Source organism: Mya arenaria, chromosome 1 (assembly GCF_026914265.1).
Source record: "Mya arenaria isolate MELC-2E11 chromosome 1, ASM2691426v1".
Classification (NCBI taxonomy): Eukaryota; Metazoa; Mollusca; class Bivalvia; order Myida; family Myidae; genus Mya; species Mya arenaria.
Window position 1 is genome coordinate 33,227,942 of NC_069122.1, and position 15,296 is coordinate 33,243,237.

General features: G+C 33.9%; 1 protein-coding gene across 1 annotated transcript; it reads left to right on the forward strand.

Annotated features, from left to right (window-relative positions):
- Positions 1–269: 269 nt before the first annotated feature.
- Positions 270–15,034, forward strand: LOC128226542 (uncharacterized). Its single transcript, XM_052936477.1, has 9 exons — positions 270–424; positions 1,868–2,037; positions 2,307–2,417; positions 3,520–3,644; positions 5,185–5,340; positions 9,890–10,055; positions 10,711–10,821; positions 12,800–12,924; positions 13,260–15,034. Exons 2-9 carry the CDS (start codon positions 1,890–1,892, stop codon positions 13,419–13,421), a joined length of 1,104 nt encoding a protein of 367 aa, XP_052792437.1. The 5' UTR covers positions 270–424; positions 1,868–1,889; the 3' UTR covers positions 13,422–15,034.
- Positions 15,035–15,296: the final 262 nt, after the last annotated feature.

Here is a 15,296-nt window from a genome sequence, read left to right on the forward strand (position 1 = left end):
CGCGCATTTTTTATTCAGGAGACCCCGAGTACAGGGAATTCCTAGGTCAGCGTGGTTTGAATTTGTTGATTATTTGATTAACAATAAAAAAACATTTGTAAAATGATTATCATTTTTCATTTCTCGCTGTTTATTTTATTTTTAAGAGTACAGCAAATGTGCAAGAGGAAATAAGCTAAATATTTGTTTTAATTATTGGGAAATCCTCCTCGTCTTTTGACGTCATGCAGGGGTGGTTGTATTAGTCAATTACTCGTATCCCTCATCGGGATATTGACGTGGCATGTGCAACGAAATTCTCTCCACGTCCGCCATTTTGACAGCTCGATAAGCTTTTGTCGCTAAGAGAATTTAATTAAACAGCACGTTAGTTGTTTAAAACCACTATCCAAGGGACCATATTATATAAATTTTATCACGAAAGGTAAATCATGATATAGAAAATAACATTTGTTATGAAACTGGCTTTAAATGGATTGTTTCTGTGATCTGTTTACTTCCTCGTAAAGTGGGTGGGGTAAACCAGCCAATTGGCCGGTGATTCCGGATTTTGTTTTGACTAGTTCACAAGGATTACGTGGTAGTCAATGCTGTTAGTAACACTAGTTTAGTGTCAAACATTTTAGTGTTAAATTTTATTTATCTGAGAGGTTTCTTGTTGTTTTTAGTTTTAAAAAAAAACTTGCTCAAAGAATAGATAATGAAATTTAGACTACCCTTGTTAGTATATTGAGTGGGAAATTTATTCCAGGGCAGGAACTGCTCACAAATTAATCATTGCAGTAACATGTCGATGTATTAATTCTGTTGAAAATGCGTTGCTGTATAAAAAAAAGTATTTTCTTTTATCTCAATACCGACCTGTCAAATTTCCATGCATGTAAGTGGTGCTTATGAATACCTTTCTAACATGATAGTATTATGTATGCAATTTAGCAAGTTACGAGGGTATACAAATGATACAGCCCATCGCTGATATGGCCAAGGTCTTGGGATGAAACAGAAAGACCTTATGGCTGAGATAGACAGAACATACAGTCTAGATAGAAAAACTAAACAGCGAAGGTTTGCAGCCTTACAGCCCAGAACTGCTGATTCGATACATGCTTGGATGATCTGAAATGGCATATATCGGAGGATCAATAATGTTGATTGGTCTCTAAATCTGGGCATACTATTGTTTTCAAATCTTGGCCATATGGTCTGCAGAACTGGGCCCTATCATCTGCCAGCCTGGGACATATCAGCAATGGGTCCTATCATTCGCTTCTCATTTTTAAAATATGACAAGCAGTCTGATGTCATTATCATTTCATGAAGAATTAATCAATATCAACAAATATTCACAAAATGTTATCACGACTCATCCACACATTTTTTTATAATGCTTGCAAAAAATGGATGAAAATTACTTATTTCATTAACTACAATGATTATTGAATATATTTGGAAATAAATAAAATTACAGCCTAGCTTATGGGTTAAAAAATGTTCTGAACTGAGATCAACCATCATGGCATGTTTCTATAAATTATCCGTACATATAAGAGGAAAGAATGTGTTTCTTTGTGAGAGTAACAACAATGTTCTGTTGATCATGGTTTTTCGTCATGGAAAATTGACAGGTATGTACTGTTCATCCAACTTATAAATGTACATGTATATATTTCTGCTAATTTTAACCAAGTTCAATTTTCAACTTGTATGCTTTTCTAACATTAGTACACAATCACAGATGTATTGCACTGCATTTGCCTGTCATATTCTTCATTAACTTGACACTTGGATGATATTTCTAGTTCAATAGCTCTAATTATGGCAGTGGAGTGCAGAACATGCATGTAATATTTTATTGTTCTGTCTGTAGGTACTACACACAAGTTTCCACAATGGGAGGTGTGTTTGCAAAGATGTTTTCCAGTTTGTTTGGGAAAAAAGAGATGAGAATATTGATGGTCGGGCTTGATGCTGCGGGTAAAACCACCATCCTGTACAAACTGAAACTAGGAGAAATTGTAACCACCATTCCTACTATTGGTAAGTATTGTGCAATGGTAATGCTCCAATATTGACCAATTTTTAAGATGAAAATGCAGGTGTCATTTAAAGTGTGATTGGAAAAATGCCATTTCCAGTGGATTTTCATTTAGCATTCATGGTAGTCAACATTTTAACATGTATCTAGCTAATTGCTTTATGAAATTCGGATAAACAATTCATTTAAATTTGATTTAGTATTCTTTTCCTTCTTTTGCTGCCAGAAATGTCTGTATCACACACTTCACTGTATGTTATATATTTTTCAGGTTTCAACGTAGAGACAGTCGAGTATAAGAACATTAGTTTCACAGTTTGGGATGTGGGCGGTCAGGATAAAATCAGACCACTGTGGAGACACTACTTCCAGAACACACAAGGTAGGCTCTCTTAGTAACATTTTCATTAAGGCTAAGGGGTTCCTTGAATTCAACATGACCAAAATTTTAGGTTCAAATTAAAATGATTTAGGGATGTGATTTGTCTGCCAATCCAACTGCTCTAGGGACCATAACAATTCTATTTTCTGATTTATTAACCTGGGTTCATTAGTTTTTTGCTTTGTCATTTGAATTGACACTTCAATTTACTTCAAATTTAAAGTCAGTAGGACCATTAAAAGGGCTTCAAATAAGTCAGTTTCGTTTCGCTGGCAGAGTGCTTCACCCCCATTTAGGGTCTAAAGTAGTGTTGGGAATCAGACAGAAAAATTACTATTGATAATCGGTTTATGAAACTGATCAATGATCGATTATTAATCGATTTAATCATTATTTAATTATCTTTGGTCATCATATTTAATGCATACAGATACAGTTAATACACCAGTTTTAACCACCAATGTTCCCTTGAATATTGTTTTTAGATTTTCTTGTATAAATTACATTATTTATTCAGAATGCGACTATCTTTGAGTGTTTACATGTTACTATTAGAGAACATGAGACCACAGGCTCTAATTTTTTTCTTACATTTGGTGTGACACATGGTTTAAACAACAAGTATAAGAAGTTGAGAACCAATCCTTTAGCAGATAAATTACAAAGAAAATTTGTAATGAGGTACTGTAGTGACTTACTGACTTGATAAGAATATGAGTACATAACTTAACATAGTAACACCTTAACATTTCAACATAAACTAGTATTAACCAGAAATAAGTAAATTAGTCTGTAGCGGTTACGTCCCTTGTTTCTATAATCGATTGTTCAAATTTCACGATCCAACGCAGGCCTTTCCGATCGATTGTCTATTATAATCGATCATCTGCACAACACTAGTCTAAAGCACCACCAAACCCATTGTTGAAATGGTTTCAGACGTTTAGCAGTCAGCAGTGATAACAACGCTATTGGACCTGATTTCTTGTCTCAAGGCAGTTGTCAACTTCAAAATCCTTGTCATAATAGGATCACAGCATTTAAAAATGTTAACCTCATTTAACTTAAACAAAAATCACCTCTCTATCTTTTCATGCTTCAGGTCTGATCTTTGTGGTGGACAGCAATGACCGTGAGCGCGCAAATGAGGCGAAGGATGAGTTATCTAGAATGTTAAATGAGGATGAGCTGAGGGAGGCCACACTGCTAGTGTTCGCTAACAAACAGGTACAAACACAAACACTCACTCACACACCCCCACACACACACTGTAGTTAATTCATGGAAATGTAGTAAAAAAAATTCATATGTTTATCAAAACAAAATTTAACTTAGAACTAGTTTGGCAGAGTCTTGAGGAATCTTTAACCTTTGCTGTAACTAAAATATGTCAGGGCTTCTATAAAAAGAAGTTTGGAAGAATATAACTTCCTAAAAATACGTTAAAACTTCAAAAATTGATTCCTTGGAAGTACAAAAACTTTATAATCTTGAAGAAAACTTCCAAAGTTGAAAACTTGGGACTATCAAAATATCAAAACCTGGTGTCGATATTATTTTTATGGTCACAATTTCAATAAGTCTTGGAAGTAACAAGAATTATAATAATATAAATCTGTGAATATGGCATGTAATAGATGCAAAATACTTGTTTTTTTTAAATGCTATTTGAAAAATAGTGGATTTTTTATTGTATTCGGTAGACTTAACCTTCCAAGTTTCGATGAAAAACTTCCAATATTGATGGACAGGAGTTCATACTTCCAGTTTCAAATTTTTTATGTAAGCCTAAAACAAAGTTCATGTTATACCAATGTCAAAATGCTTGTGTGTGTCGAGTTAGAGCCTCGTGTACATTTTGTATATAGCGGGATAAGAGTAAGCTTATCAGTCGGCATACAATTTTGTTTGTGTATTGCATGTATTTTATTGTTTTAACAAAAATATTATGTAAGGCCTAAAAAGAAAATATGTCCGTTTCGGGTAACCCAACCCTACCTATAAAAATGCGCCGACCCTAACTATTTTTTCCGTTTCTGAGCAAAAAAGTATTCGTTAGCGAATAGAGAGTTACGAAGGGCGGATAAATGCAGATTTTAATCAGAATTATTGTTTATATAATAAAACAAAGTCAGGCAATGACAGTAATGTAGGAAAGACTGCCATATGCAAGAAAACACTCTGAACTTATGACAGATTTTAAAATCAAATAATAAAAAAATATAAAAAATCCCTACCTACCCTACCTAGAAATTTTGGGAAGGTTACCCTAAACAATTTTTTTTTTTTTTGCCTTATGACAGTTTAAGTTGTTTCCACCCACCAATTTTAAAGGTTTTGGGTATATACCAAGCTTTTAAAAAGCCCTGCTATGTGACATCTTGAATTTGAGTAGGCCTGTAAAGCATTTATTGTAGTACAGGGCTTACAGGCTCAGTTAATTTTGACAATTCAGAGGTCAAAATTTGCACAAACCAGCAAGCCCTGCTTGTTCATAATCTGGGTTTATATAGCAGGGCTTGTTCAAGATATTGATGCAAAGCACTAATGTAAGAATTCAGGCTTGTCATCCAAGTCTTTTTTTGATGACTTTGTATGAAGTGAAATATCCTTTTAACTTTTATTTTCTGTCAGAGCAACTTTACTAGCTTGAAGCACTGTATCATGTGGACCCATGGCAGTTCTTCTAGCAGCAAATATGATGGAGCCTATCAAATGGATGTTTCTGGATCATGTTTCTTAAATGCCATGTTATGCTTTTTTTCAGGATTTACCAAACGCAATGAACGCTGCGGAGATCACAGACAAGCTGGGTCTTCACTCTTTGAGAAACCGTAACTGGTACATCCAGGCAACGTGCGCTACAAGCGGGGATGGACTTTACGAGGGACTTGATTGGCTTTCTGGTCAGTTGAAGAACTCAAAATAACTGGGATTAGTTAGATAATAGATTTGTCAGAGTGACATTGGACGAGTGAGTGATAAAGTGAATATATTTGAAAGAAGTGTTTATGTTTTGATTGGCCAATAGATTGATTTATTCTTTTGAAAAACTGAACTTCTATTTTATTTTTAATTTTTAAGCCCTTTGTTTACGAGATTAAAAGATTTCTTGATCTGAAAAATGTCAAATTTTAAACGCTGAATAAAAAGAAATTCTGGCAAAATGATAGGTTGATTGTAAGTCTGAATGAAACAGTTTTTATGTGAATGCTGTTATTTTGCCAGTTGTAAGCTCACTTCAAAGAAATTCATTGTAAACAAGAAATGAATCTTGTCAGAAATCGAAGTGAATGCACACTACTGCCTGGATTTTTTTAGATTATGAATAAACTGGTAGGCTCCACAGAGAACTGTATTTGTACATGCTAAAATGTGTTATTTTTTCATGTATTATAGGTACACATATATGCCTGTTACTTTGTTGACTTATATGGTGAATTCACATTGCATTAAATGTCATTTTGAATTGTGTTTATCATTATAAGTTAAATGTAGGTAATCACTACACTTATAATTGTTCAAGTAAATAAACCAACATAAACATTTTTTCATTTGTAATATAGGTCTTTCAAGCATGAAGTGTACTGGTAACTTTTTTCGAAACTTAGAATTTGTTATCTCTTGCATAAGAATGTTTGTTGTTTTTTGCTTTGGAAACTATGGTATATTATAGCAAATGTTCCATTTTCATTTCACATAACTCCTACCTGTAAAAATAAATGCATTCCAGGACAATCTTACAACAGACTCAGATTATTATATCTAATATGTTGAATGGTTAGGATGAAATACATGTAGAATTAAATCATTAACATATTGGCAACATAAGGAATTGTACATATTATTATTCATTTTATCCGGGTCTGAAATGAACATTCAGTGAAGCTTTTTCACAGTTTTACATCAGATTGAAAATGCTTTTTTTTCCAAATCATTTTGGAAAATTCTTTGTATGGCACAAATGATAAGAAAACTTGACCACATACAGAATTATTTTTGAAATCAGATTTCAAGAGACTGCTTGCTTTCATTATTATTATTTTTTGAATTTCGTTATGTACAATTGATAAGAAATATTGACCAAAAAGATAGATTATTGATCCCTTGGAAACGAACATCCACAATGATTCCATTGCATTATGTTTTTTCAGCAAAATCTGTGTCTATGATTATTCTTTTCATATGTATGAAGATGTCCAGTAAATGGGGGCACTGTGCAAATTTGAGTTGAGGCTTCCTAATTTAATCATGTATAATTTTCACTAAAACCACAATGAATTAAATTATTCTCATTTGCCAAACATTTTGACGTAGACAGTTGCGATAAAAGTTCTTTAAATAATGGATAACTTAAATTGTAATTGAAAACATTTATATGTTCAAGTACTTTCACCATTTTGGCCACTCATGCTGTAACAATGAAATGATACCATTCACATACATACAAAGATTTAATGAATGTTTGTGTTCTGCGAACAATTAATTTTGACTTGTTGTATTATTTATTTCTTTTTGTATAAAATGCATTCATATAGCTGTAAAAATAAAAATAATAGAAAAACCACCTCATTGTTTGGTATTCAGTTATATCCTGTTAAAATACTGGCTTAGTGGTCAGTGTGCATGATACATTGCTCCAGCTAGGCCTAAATAGCTGGCCTTATCTGACAACCTGCTGCCTTTTTACTACTACCCCCTGTGCCCTTTTGTTTTGCAGTCAATTTTCAGAAATAAGTATACAAATCATAAATATACATAATTTTGCCACAGAAGTAAAAAATAGCTTTAAGATAGTTGCAATTAACACATATAACGGTACTAAGAATTGAATATTGGCCCTTGCAAGTTCCCCCATTCAATGCGCATCAAAAGTGCCTTTCTGACCTAACTCGCAGCCCTTTTCAAAATCGGGCTGGGGCCAGAGCACTGACATGTATCACGGATTTGATTTGTCAGCAGATCTGATGTCTCCAGGGAAATCTAAGTTATTTTCTTTGTCTTTAGTATTGACACTCCAGTTGGCTTCAAATTTGAAGCCAGAGCCCTCAAATGGGCTTCTAAAAAGGCTTTTACTCCCATTGGGGGCCTAGGCAGCTCAAAAACCTTCGCCATAATGGTTTCAGCTCCTCAGCTGCCAGGTCAATCACATTGCTGATGTATGTGTGGCATCTCGTCTAACATTCAAGAATATTGCCTGAAATAATAAACAGGGGATAGCTGGTTAATGACAAAGCCATGGTTAAGAACAACTTTGTGAATGAATACAGTTGAAGACAGTTGCAAATGCATTCACTGACAATGGTTCTTGTTCAGAAATTTAATAGTTAACAACGTTGATAAAGTTCTTTCAAATATTTACTGCCGTGGAATGGATTGTCATCTTCAGTATTTGTAACAAGATTTGAGAATACCTGTTTCAGGTGTACGTATTATATGTAAATGTATGAGGACATTATCATATATTTTGTTTAAAAGTTAATAGCAATGTTAATCACATTCAGGGCTTCTGGTAAAGGAAGTTTGGAAGTATATTACTCCCTAGTAATGGGTTTAAACTTCCTAAATTGATTCTTGGAAGTACAAAAACTTCTATAATTTTGAAGAAAACTCCCAAAGTTGAAAGCTTGAAAGTTAAAAAAATCAAAACCTTTTGTCAATATTACTTTTATAGTCATAATTTCAATCAGTTTAAGTGTTTTTAAGTAAAATGAATTATAATAATATAAGTTAAAGTGAAAATTATTTGACTTTTAATATATTTGTTGAAAAATAGTTGAAAAAGATATTGTATTATGGAGACTTAAACTTCCATAGTTAAGTGTAAAACTTCCAAAAGTGATTCACAGGAAGTTCATACTTTCAGTTTCAAGTTCTAAATGGAAGCCCTGCACGTTATCGACTTAAATTAAGTTCTGAATAACAAAAAGGCGTACTAAAAGTTAACAAGAGGCCCAAAAGGGCCTATGCTCTACTGGCATGGCTCTTTAAATCCAGAGCATGTATGTATGGGTTAAAGGCAACAGACATATAGTTCACATTTTGTGTTTGGGTTACCTGAAAACATTTTCAAATTTCTGTAGTTTTAAAAATGTAAAAAAAAAGTTGGTCAAAAGGTCAAGGGCATCCGAGGACACCATTGATCAATTTGAACAAACATTTACAAGCAATTGTGCTGAGATGGATGCAAAAACACACGAAAAGATTTTCAAACCTATCCCAATTTAATTTTACAAAACTTGTGAACCCTGGGTGGGGCCAGTAATGACCCCAGGTGCAGAACTTGAACAACCAATTTTGTTAAGATGAATGCGCAAACTACAGACACTTAGAGCTAAAAAAATGGCCTTTGGGCTTTCAACAAGAACAGGGCAGAGTAATTCACAAAATCAACTGCAGTACAAAAAGCAAATTCTCTCCCTTAGTCCTAGACTTGAATTTACATGTACATATGTACATGCAAACTTGGCTAAAAATAGAATTTGCTCATGCAGACAAGCATGGCTAAAACTAAGTTTACTAAAAATAGCATTTCTTTAATTCAAAACTTTTAACACCCATAATCTAGGCATGCATATGTGGATATGGTTTTTGAAAGGAACCAAGCTCTTATTGATATCTAAATACTGTACAAGTTTCATCGAGGTACAATAAAAACTAAAGACTGTATCGCGTTAACAAGAAATTGTTTACAGGTGCACGGACGCACAGACGCACACACTATGTACACATTACCATCGCATAAGCTCTTCTGGCCTTTGGTCAGTAGAGCTAAAAATCACAGTAGTCCTTGCATTCCAAGTGGTGTGTTTAATGATAATTATGCAAAAAATTAGATCACAAGTTTTTATATAGAAGTTCAAAAATTGATGTTTTATGCATTTTTCTTAAACCGTTAGTAACGTTTATACCAAAAAGGATGAATAAATGTCGAAAACAAAGGTATTGATGAAGGATACCAAGTTTGATTTGAAATAAAGGTGCTGAAAACACTGTAATACTACCTTATGAGACGATAGTAGATCAAAGTAAATTTATAAGCACTCACCAATCATTTAATATTTTTGCATATTCAGCTACCGGTATTTAATACACGCGCACAGTCTTGTTATCAATAATTTATATTTACCATAAATGCATTACTTAGGAAGTAGTTGAAGGTGTATTACTTAAAATTGATGTTTGTTATACATCACATGTGTATGTATTGATTTTGAATAAGAGTGTCACTTTAAGCATTTGGCGTCAGTTTTATTCAACATACCCTGTATATAAATTCCAGAATTTGAGCAAGCCTTAAAAGAATGCATTTTACCCAGGCAGGGTTTACTTACTTCTGCTTATATCGACTGTATGACATGGAATAACATATTCAAACAAAAAAATGTTTAACAATCGTACATCTCGAAATAAACAAATTTCTATAAAAAATGAATAATGAAAATCCATTATATTTTCTGATTACAGGTTAGATCCCCCAGCCTGCAACCATGGGTAATATGTTTGGAAAGCTGTTTTCCTCACTCTTCGGAAAGAAAGAGATGAGAATATTGATGGTCGGGCTCGACGCCGCAGGAAAAACCACCATCCTGTATAAACTTAAGCTAGGAGAAATTGTCACCACCATTCCCACTATAGGTAAGGCACCTAACTTCATTTTCTGATACCATAATAAAGTAAATTACTAACATATAGTTTTAAAGTGCTGGACCCCGTTTCAATTAAGATAGTAAGAATTAAAATCGTAACTTTTCAGAACCAAGCTAATCCCATTTTTGGCAAAACTACGTTGTAAAGACATTTATTGCGTAGTTTCTGCCATTAGCTTTACAGATTTCTTAAATACTTTTAAGTACATGTATATTTACCTGTAGGTTTAAGATTTAAGAAAATATTCCTACCCTAAATGACCCCTATAATCAAATATTGAATAGTAAAATTTAATCATAATTGGTTATTAAATCATATTTGGTTTCAAATGAATGCTTAGTATATAATTGAAAGTTGATGACTATAGTACCGGTAAGTATAAAGCATGTTGGTTTTTTGTTTTGATCAAAGTAAGCGAAACTGATTACCATTTTGTCAAAAGTTGTCCAGTAATAATTATTAACCAGTAATAATTATTAACCAGTCAATTTATTTAATTGTGAAAATAACTTAAAAGATAACATTTGGGCAACTTTTCAAGTTTTGTACAATTGGGTGCTGAATGTCATTCATCAAATTATCACTTACGGCCTATTACCCTCCTCAGTTTTTGAAGTAATATACTATGCTTGTTCTTTTGTAGGTTTTAATGTTGAGACAGTCGAGTATAAGAACATCAGTTTCACAGTTTGGGATGTGGGTGGTCAGGATAAAATCAGACCTCTGTGGAGACATTACTTCCAGAACACACAAGGTAGGCTGAGATAAATGCATTGTTGGATTATAAGTATCTATCATGTGTTTCCGGTATGGATAGAAAAATCTGACCTGAGGGCACGTGCGTAAGCCGGTAATGAGGCTTTCTGAGATACCGGCCACGTAGCGTGCCCGAGGGTCGGATTTTTCGATCCGGACCGGAAAAACATATTGAAATTTTTTCTTGCATATCTAAATTTATCAATTTGTGAAAAAAATGATGTAGAAAATGAACTTTTGAACAATTACACCAGAACGTGTGTGCGACGTTGTTTACTGAAGTCATAGAGCGCAGTAATTTTAAATAACTAACAATAGTGTTTTATAAGATAATTTATTTTCAATTTTAATTATAAGTCTTGCTAACATATATATTTGATTGCGCTTTATTAAAATGGCATAATAGATTTTTCATAAACCATACAATAGATGAAAAGAAGTGGCGCATTGTTGTGCGTGACTCATCTTACATGGGGTATGTAAGATGGATTTTACCAGTACTGGTCAAATGACCGGAAACACGCTTCCGCTATGCAAGAAAATCCAGATACATTATTGTGCTATGCTTTGTTGTGTATCATCGGCAATTTGGCTATGAAAATCTAGTTATCATGGATAATTATTAAGGCAGTTTTATTGGTTCCACAAGGTACCAGATCCTTTCCTGTTGAAAAATATTCTGGCCAAAGTAGGAGCCTTTTCAGTACATTCACAATAATTTGTGAGAGCAGTCAAGACCACTTGGCCACAAACGCTTCTCTGACAGAACAGGGTTATCGAATAATATTTAATTGTAGCATGGGAATTCATTGAAAGAAGAGTTGCCTCCCCTGCCTCATGCATATAATCATTAAAACAAGATTTTGTCAATGATGATCAAGTATTTTTATGCCCCCGAAGGTGGGCATATTAAAATTGCTCCGTCCGTCCGTCCGTCCGTCTGTCCGACTCAATAACTCGGAATATTATGGACAGATTTTAAAATAACTTGCCACATGTGTTCAACATACCAAGACAACGTGTCACGTACAAGAACCGTGTCCCTACCTCTAAGGTCAAGGTCAAACTTAGGTGTTTATTCACAATGGAATGCTGCATATAAGGACATAGATTGTCGTGTCCGGGATGTAACTTTTCCTTGTATGGACAGATTTTAAAATAACTTGCCACATGTGTTTGGGATACCAAGACGACGTGTCGCGTGCAAGATCAGTGTCCCTATTTCTTAGGTCAAGGTCACACTTAGTGTTTATTCACAATGGAGTGCTGAATATAAGGACATAGAGTATAGGTTGTCACGTTCGGGCTGTAACTTTCCCTTGTATGGACAGATTATAAAATAACTTGGCACATGTGTTTGAATTACCAAGACGATGTGTCGGGTGCAAGACCCGTGGCCCTACCTCTAAGGTCAAGGTCACACTTAGGTGTTTATTCACAATGGAATGCTGCATATAAGGACATAGAGTATAGGTTGTCGTGTCCGGGCTGTAACTTTCCCTTGTATGGACAGAATTTAAAATAACTTGCCACATGTATTTGTTTGATCTTTTTGACTTTTCATGTACTGACCTTGTTCATAGGTCAATGTCACATTTGGGGGCATTCGTCACATACTGTGACAGCTCTTGTTCAAATCTTCTGTTCATTTATTTTTATGCGAATTGGTATAATTGCTTAAATGAACAGAAAGTTTGAAAAATACAATGTATTTGATCATCATTGGCCCACACAAACTCCAGAGTCTGCTACTCAAAAGGTGAAATCAATATTCAAATGACCTCAAATTCCAAATGTGAAGTAATCTTGACCAATGTTATGGTATCATCAGTACTTGTATGTGTAAAAACATTAAATAAATTAAGTGTCCAATTTGGGCTTCCTGCTCTATTTTCTTTAGATCACTGAAAATGTGATATATAAGTTGAAAACACTACCATCAACATTCATGCATCAACATGATTTCAATTCCTCAGGATTGATATTCGTGGTTGACAGCAATGATCGAGAGCGTGTTCCTGAGGCCAAGGAAGAGTTGAACAGGATGTTGGGAGAGGATGAACTACGGGAAGCCATCCTCCTCGTCTTCGCTAACAAACAGGTATAGGACTAAATATATATTTATGCTTTTACATCTCTTGTTCAGTGTCTGGTAGACCTGAGGATTAAATAAAATACCTGTAGTTCAGGTTACCAGTCTCTAATTACGAAATAGGTGGAGACCCTACCATTTTTATAGTGGTTTGATAATAAAAGTGTGTGTTTTAATATTAAGTTTAAAGCTACATGTATATACAGAATATTACTGTAACACCATTCCCAATATTGACAATAACAGCGCTAAATGTTGCTGTATAGCGCACATCATCTTTTGATATCACTATCATGTGACGTTATTCATATATGGTATAAATGTACAATATACATTTTTTCCAGGACTTACCCAATGCTATGAATGCAGCCGAGATTACAGATAAATTGGGACTTCACGGTTTACGTAACCGACATTGGTACATCCAGGCAACGTGCGCTACCAGTGGCGACGGACTTTACGAGGGACTCGATTGGCTCTCTAATCAACTCAAGAACTCCAAGTGATCGTGTGGATAGACTTCTTATTTAACTGATAAATACCTTAAAGTGGGTCATTGCATATATTGTGAATTACAGACAAATCACCATTCCGTCGAACAAACTGACATAAAAACTGTGAATTTTGTGCACCATGTGTTTTTGAGATTGTAACTTGTATGTCGTACTACCAAAGTTTATACCTAAAATAAAGAAGGCCCAGTTTCATGGACTTGATGGGCACAAAATATGTATTTAATGACCATTTTGTGTAAGATAAATTACTACTTATTATGAAACTGGGCTTTGACAAGAGCACAATTAATCCAGACTTACATGTGTATTCTTTGTCTTGCTACAAAATTTTAAATAATTTCTCTTAAATCTTATAAATGATATGAGGTGACAGGTCTACTTTAGACAGACACATGTCTAGGAAATTGATATTCATATTCTACAGAATAATGTCTCAAGGTGTTCTTTTCTTCTTAAAAATTCCTCATACAGCAGTTCACTGAAATTGTAATAATCCAATAGAAAGTCAACAATTAGTTTAAATGTGTTGAAAATGTAAAGCGAGGAGTGTGTTACTGTATGTTAAACAGCTGTGGTTGTATATGTCTGTTGTTATAGGTGTTATATCTATTTGTATTATTAAAATGTACGTGGTAATATTATTTTCTTTCTCATCAAGTTTGAACTTATGTTTCATGTTGCGCAAGTGCTTGGATTGCATTTACATATTTCTGGTCTTGCATAGATGTCGTAATACTAGAACGAAGTCTTAAATCTGACTTAAGAAATGATACAGTTTAAACAGACAATATCATTAACAATTATTCTGAATGGTGAAGCAGTGCTCAAGCTAGGCCTAAATAGCAGGGTGAAGCACCCTGCTGCCCTTTTGTTTGACAGTCAATTTTCAGAAATAAGTAAAATAATAATAATAATAAATATACATAATTTTGACACTAAAGTAAAGATAAAGCCAAGGTATACATAAACTATTGAAAGTAGTTCTAACACAGCCACAATAAGAATTGAACATTGGCGCTTGCAAGTGCCCCAAAAAGGCTCATTCAATATGCATTAAAAAGTGCCCTTTCTGACCTGGTACCCTGCCCTTTTCAAGTCCTTGCTGGAGCACTGCAGTGAAGTCATATTAACGACTTAACTGAAAGCACATACGTAGCTTATTCGCACCTATATATTTATAACATTTGACAGTAGGGAATGGTAACTTTGTTCATTTTAGGTGTTCATATTTAGTATTAAAATTGCAAAAAATCCATCGTCTCTCTCTACCATTCAATCATCGAACTGTGATTTTTTTCCCATAAATCATGTTTGTCTTGGGTTATCGGAGAATTTTTAGTCTTTGAACTATTCTGGTTTATTTATTGAAATTTTTATTGAGTCATGAAATAAAAAATTGGCATGAAATAAAATATCCGAAAAACAAATAGATGACTGTGTTTTTACATTCTGTAAGTTATAATAAAGTTCACTAAAATTTAAATGTGTTTTATGTTCATGGTCGAGGGTATAATCATTACAAAGAGCAGTCAGTGTGAAGTTCTCCGTTTTTTATATCCATACATCTTTTTATATAACAAAATTTAATAAATGGTATGGAGCAGTGTTTTGTTGTGTTTTCCTTGTCATATGGTCATTTAAGCTTAAGTACTATAAATTATGGGATCAACCAAGGAAGCAGGTCGGCAACGCGCAATTTATAGAGGGTAATGGGTTTTATCAGGGTATGATCATAATGTATTTTACTGAGTGAATACCAAATTATATTTCATGAGAGTTGTAGCCATTATGAAATATTTACTTTTGGCGTTCACAGGATGAAATATATATTACAATCTTAAAATGGACACTCAGGAATTTTCTGTC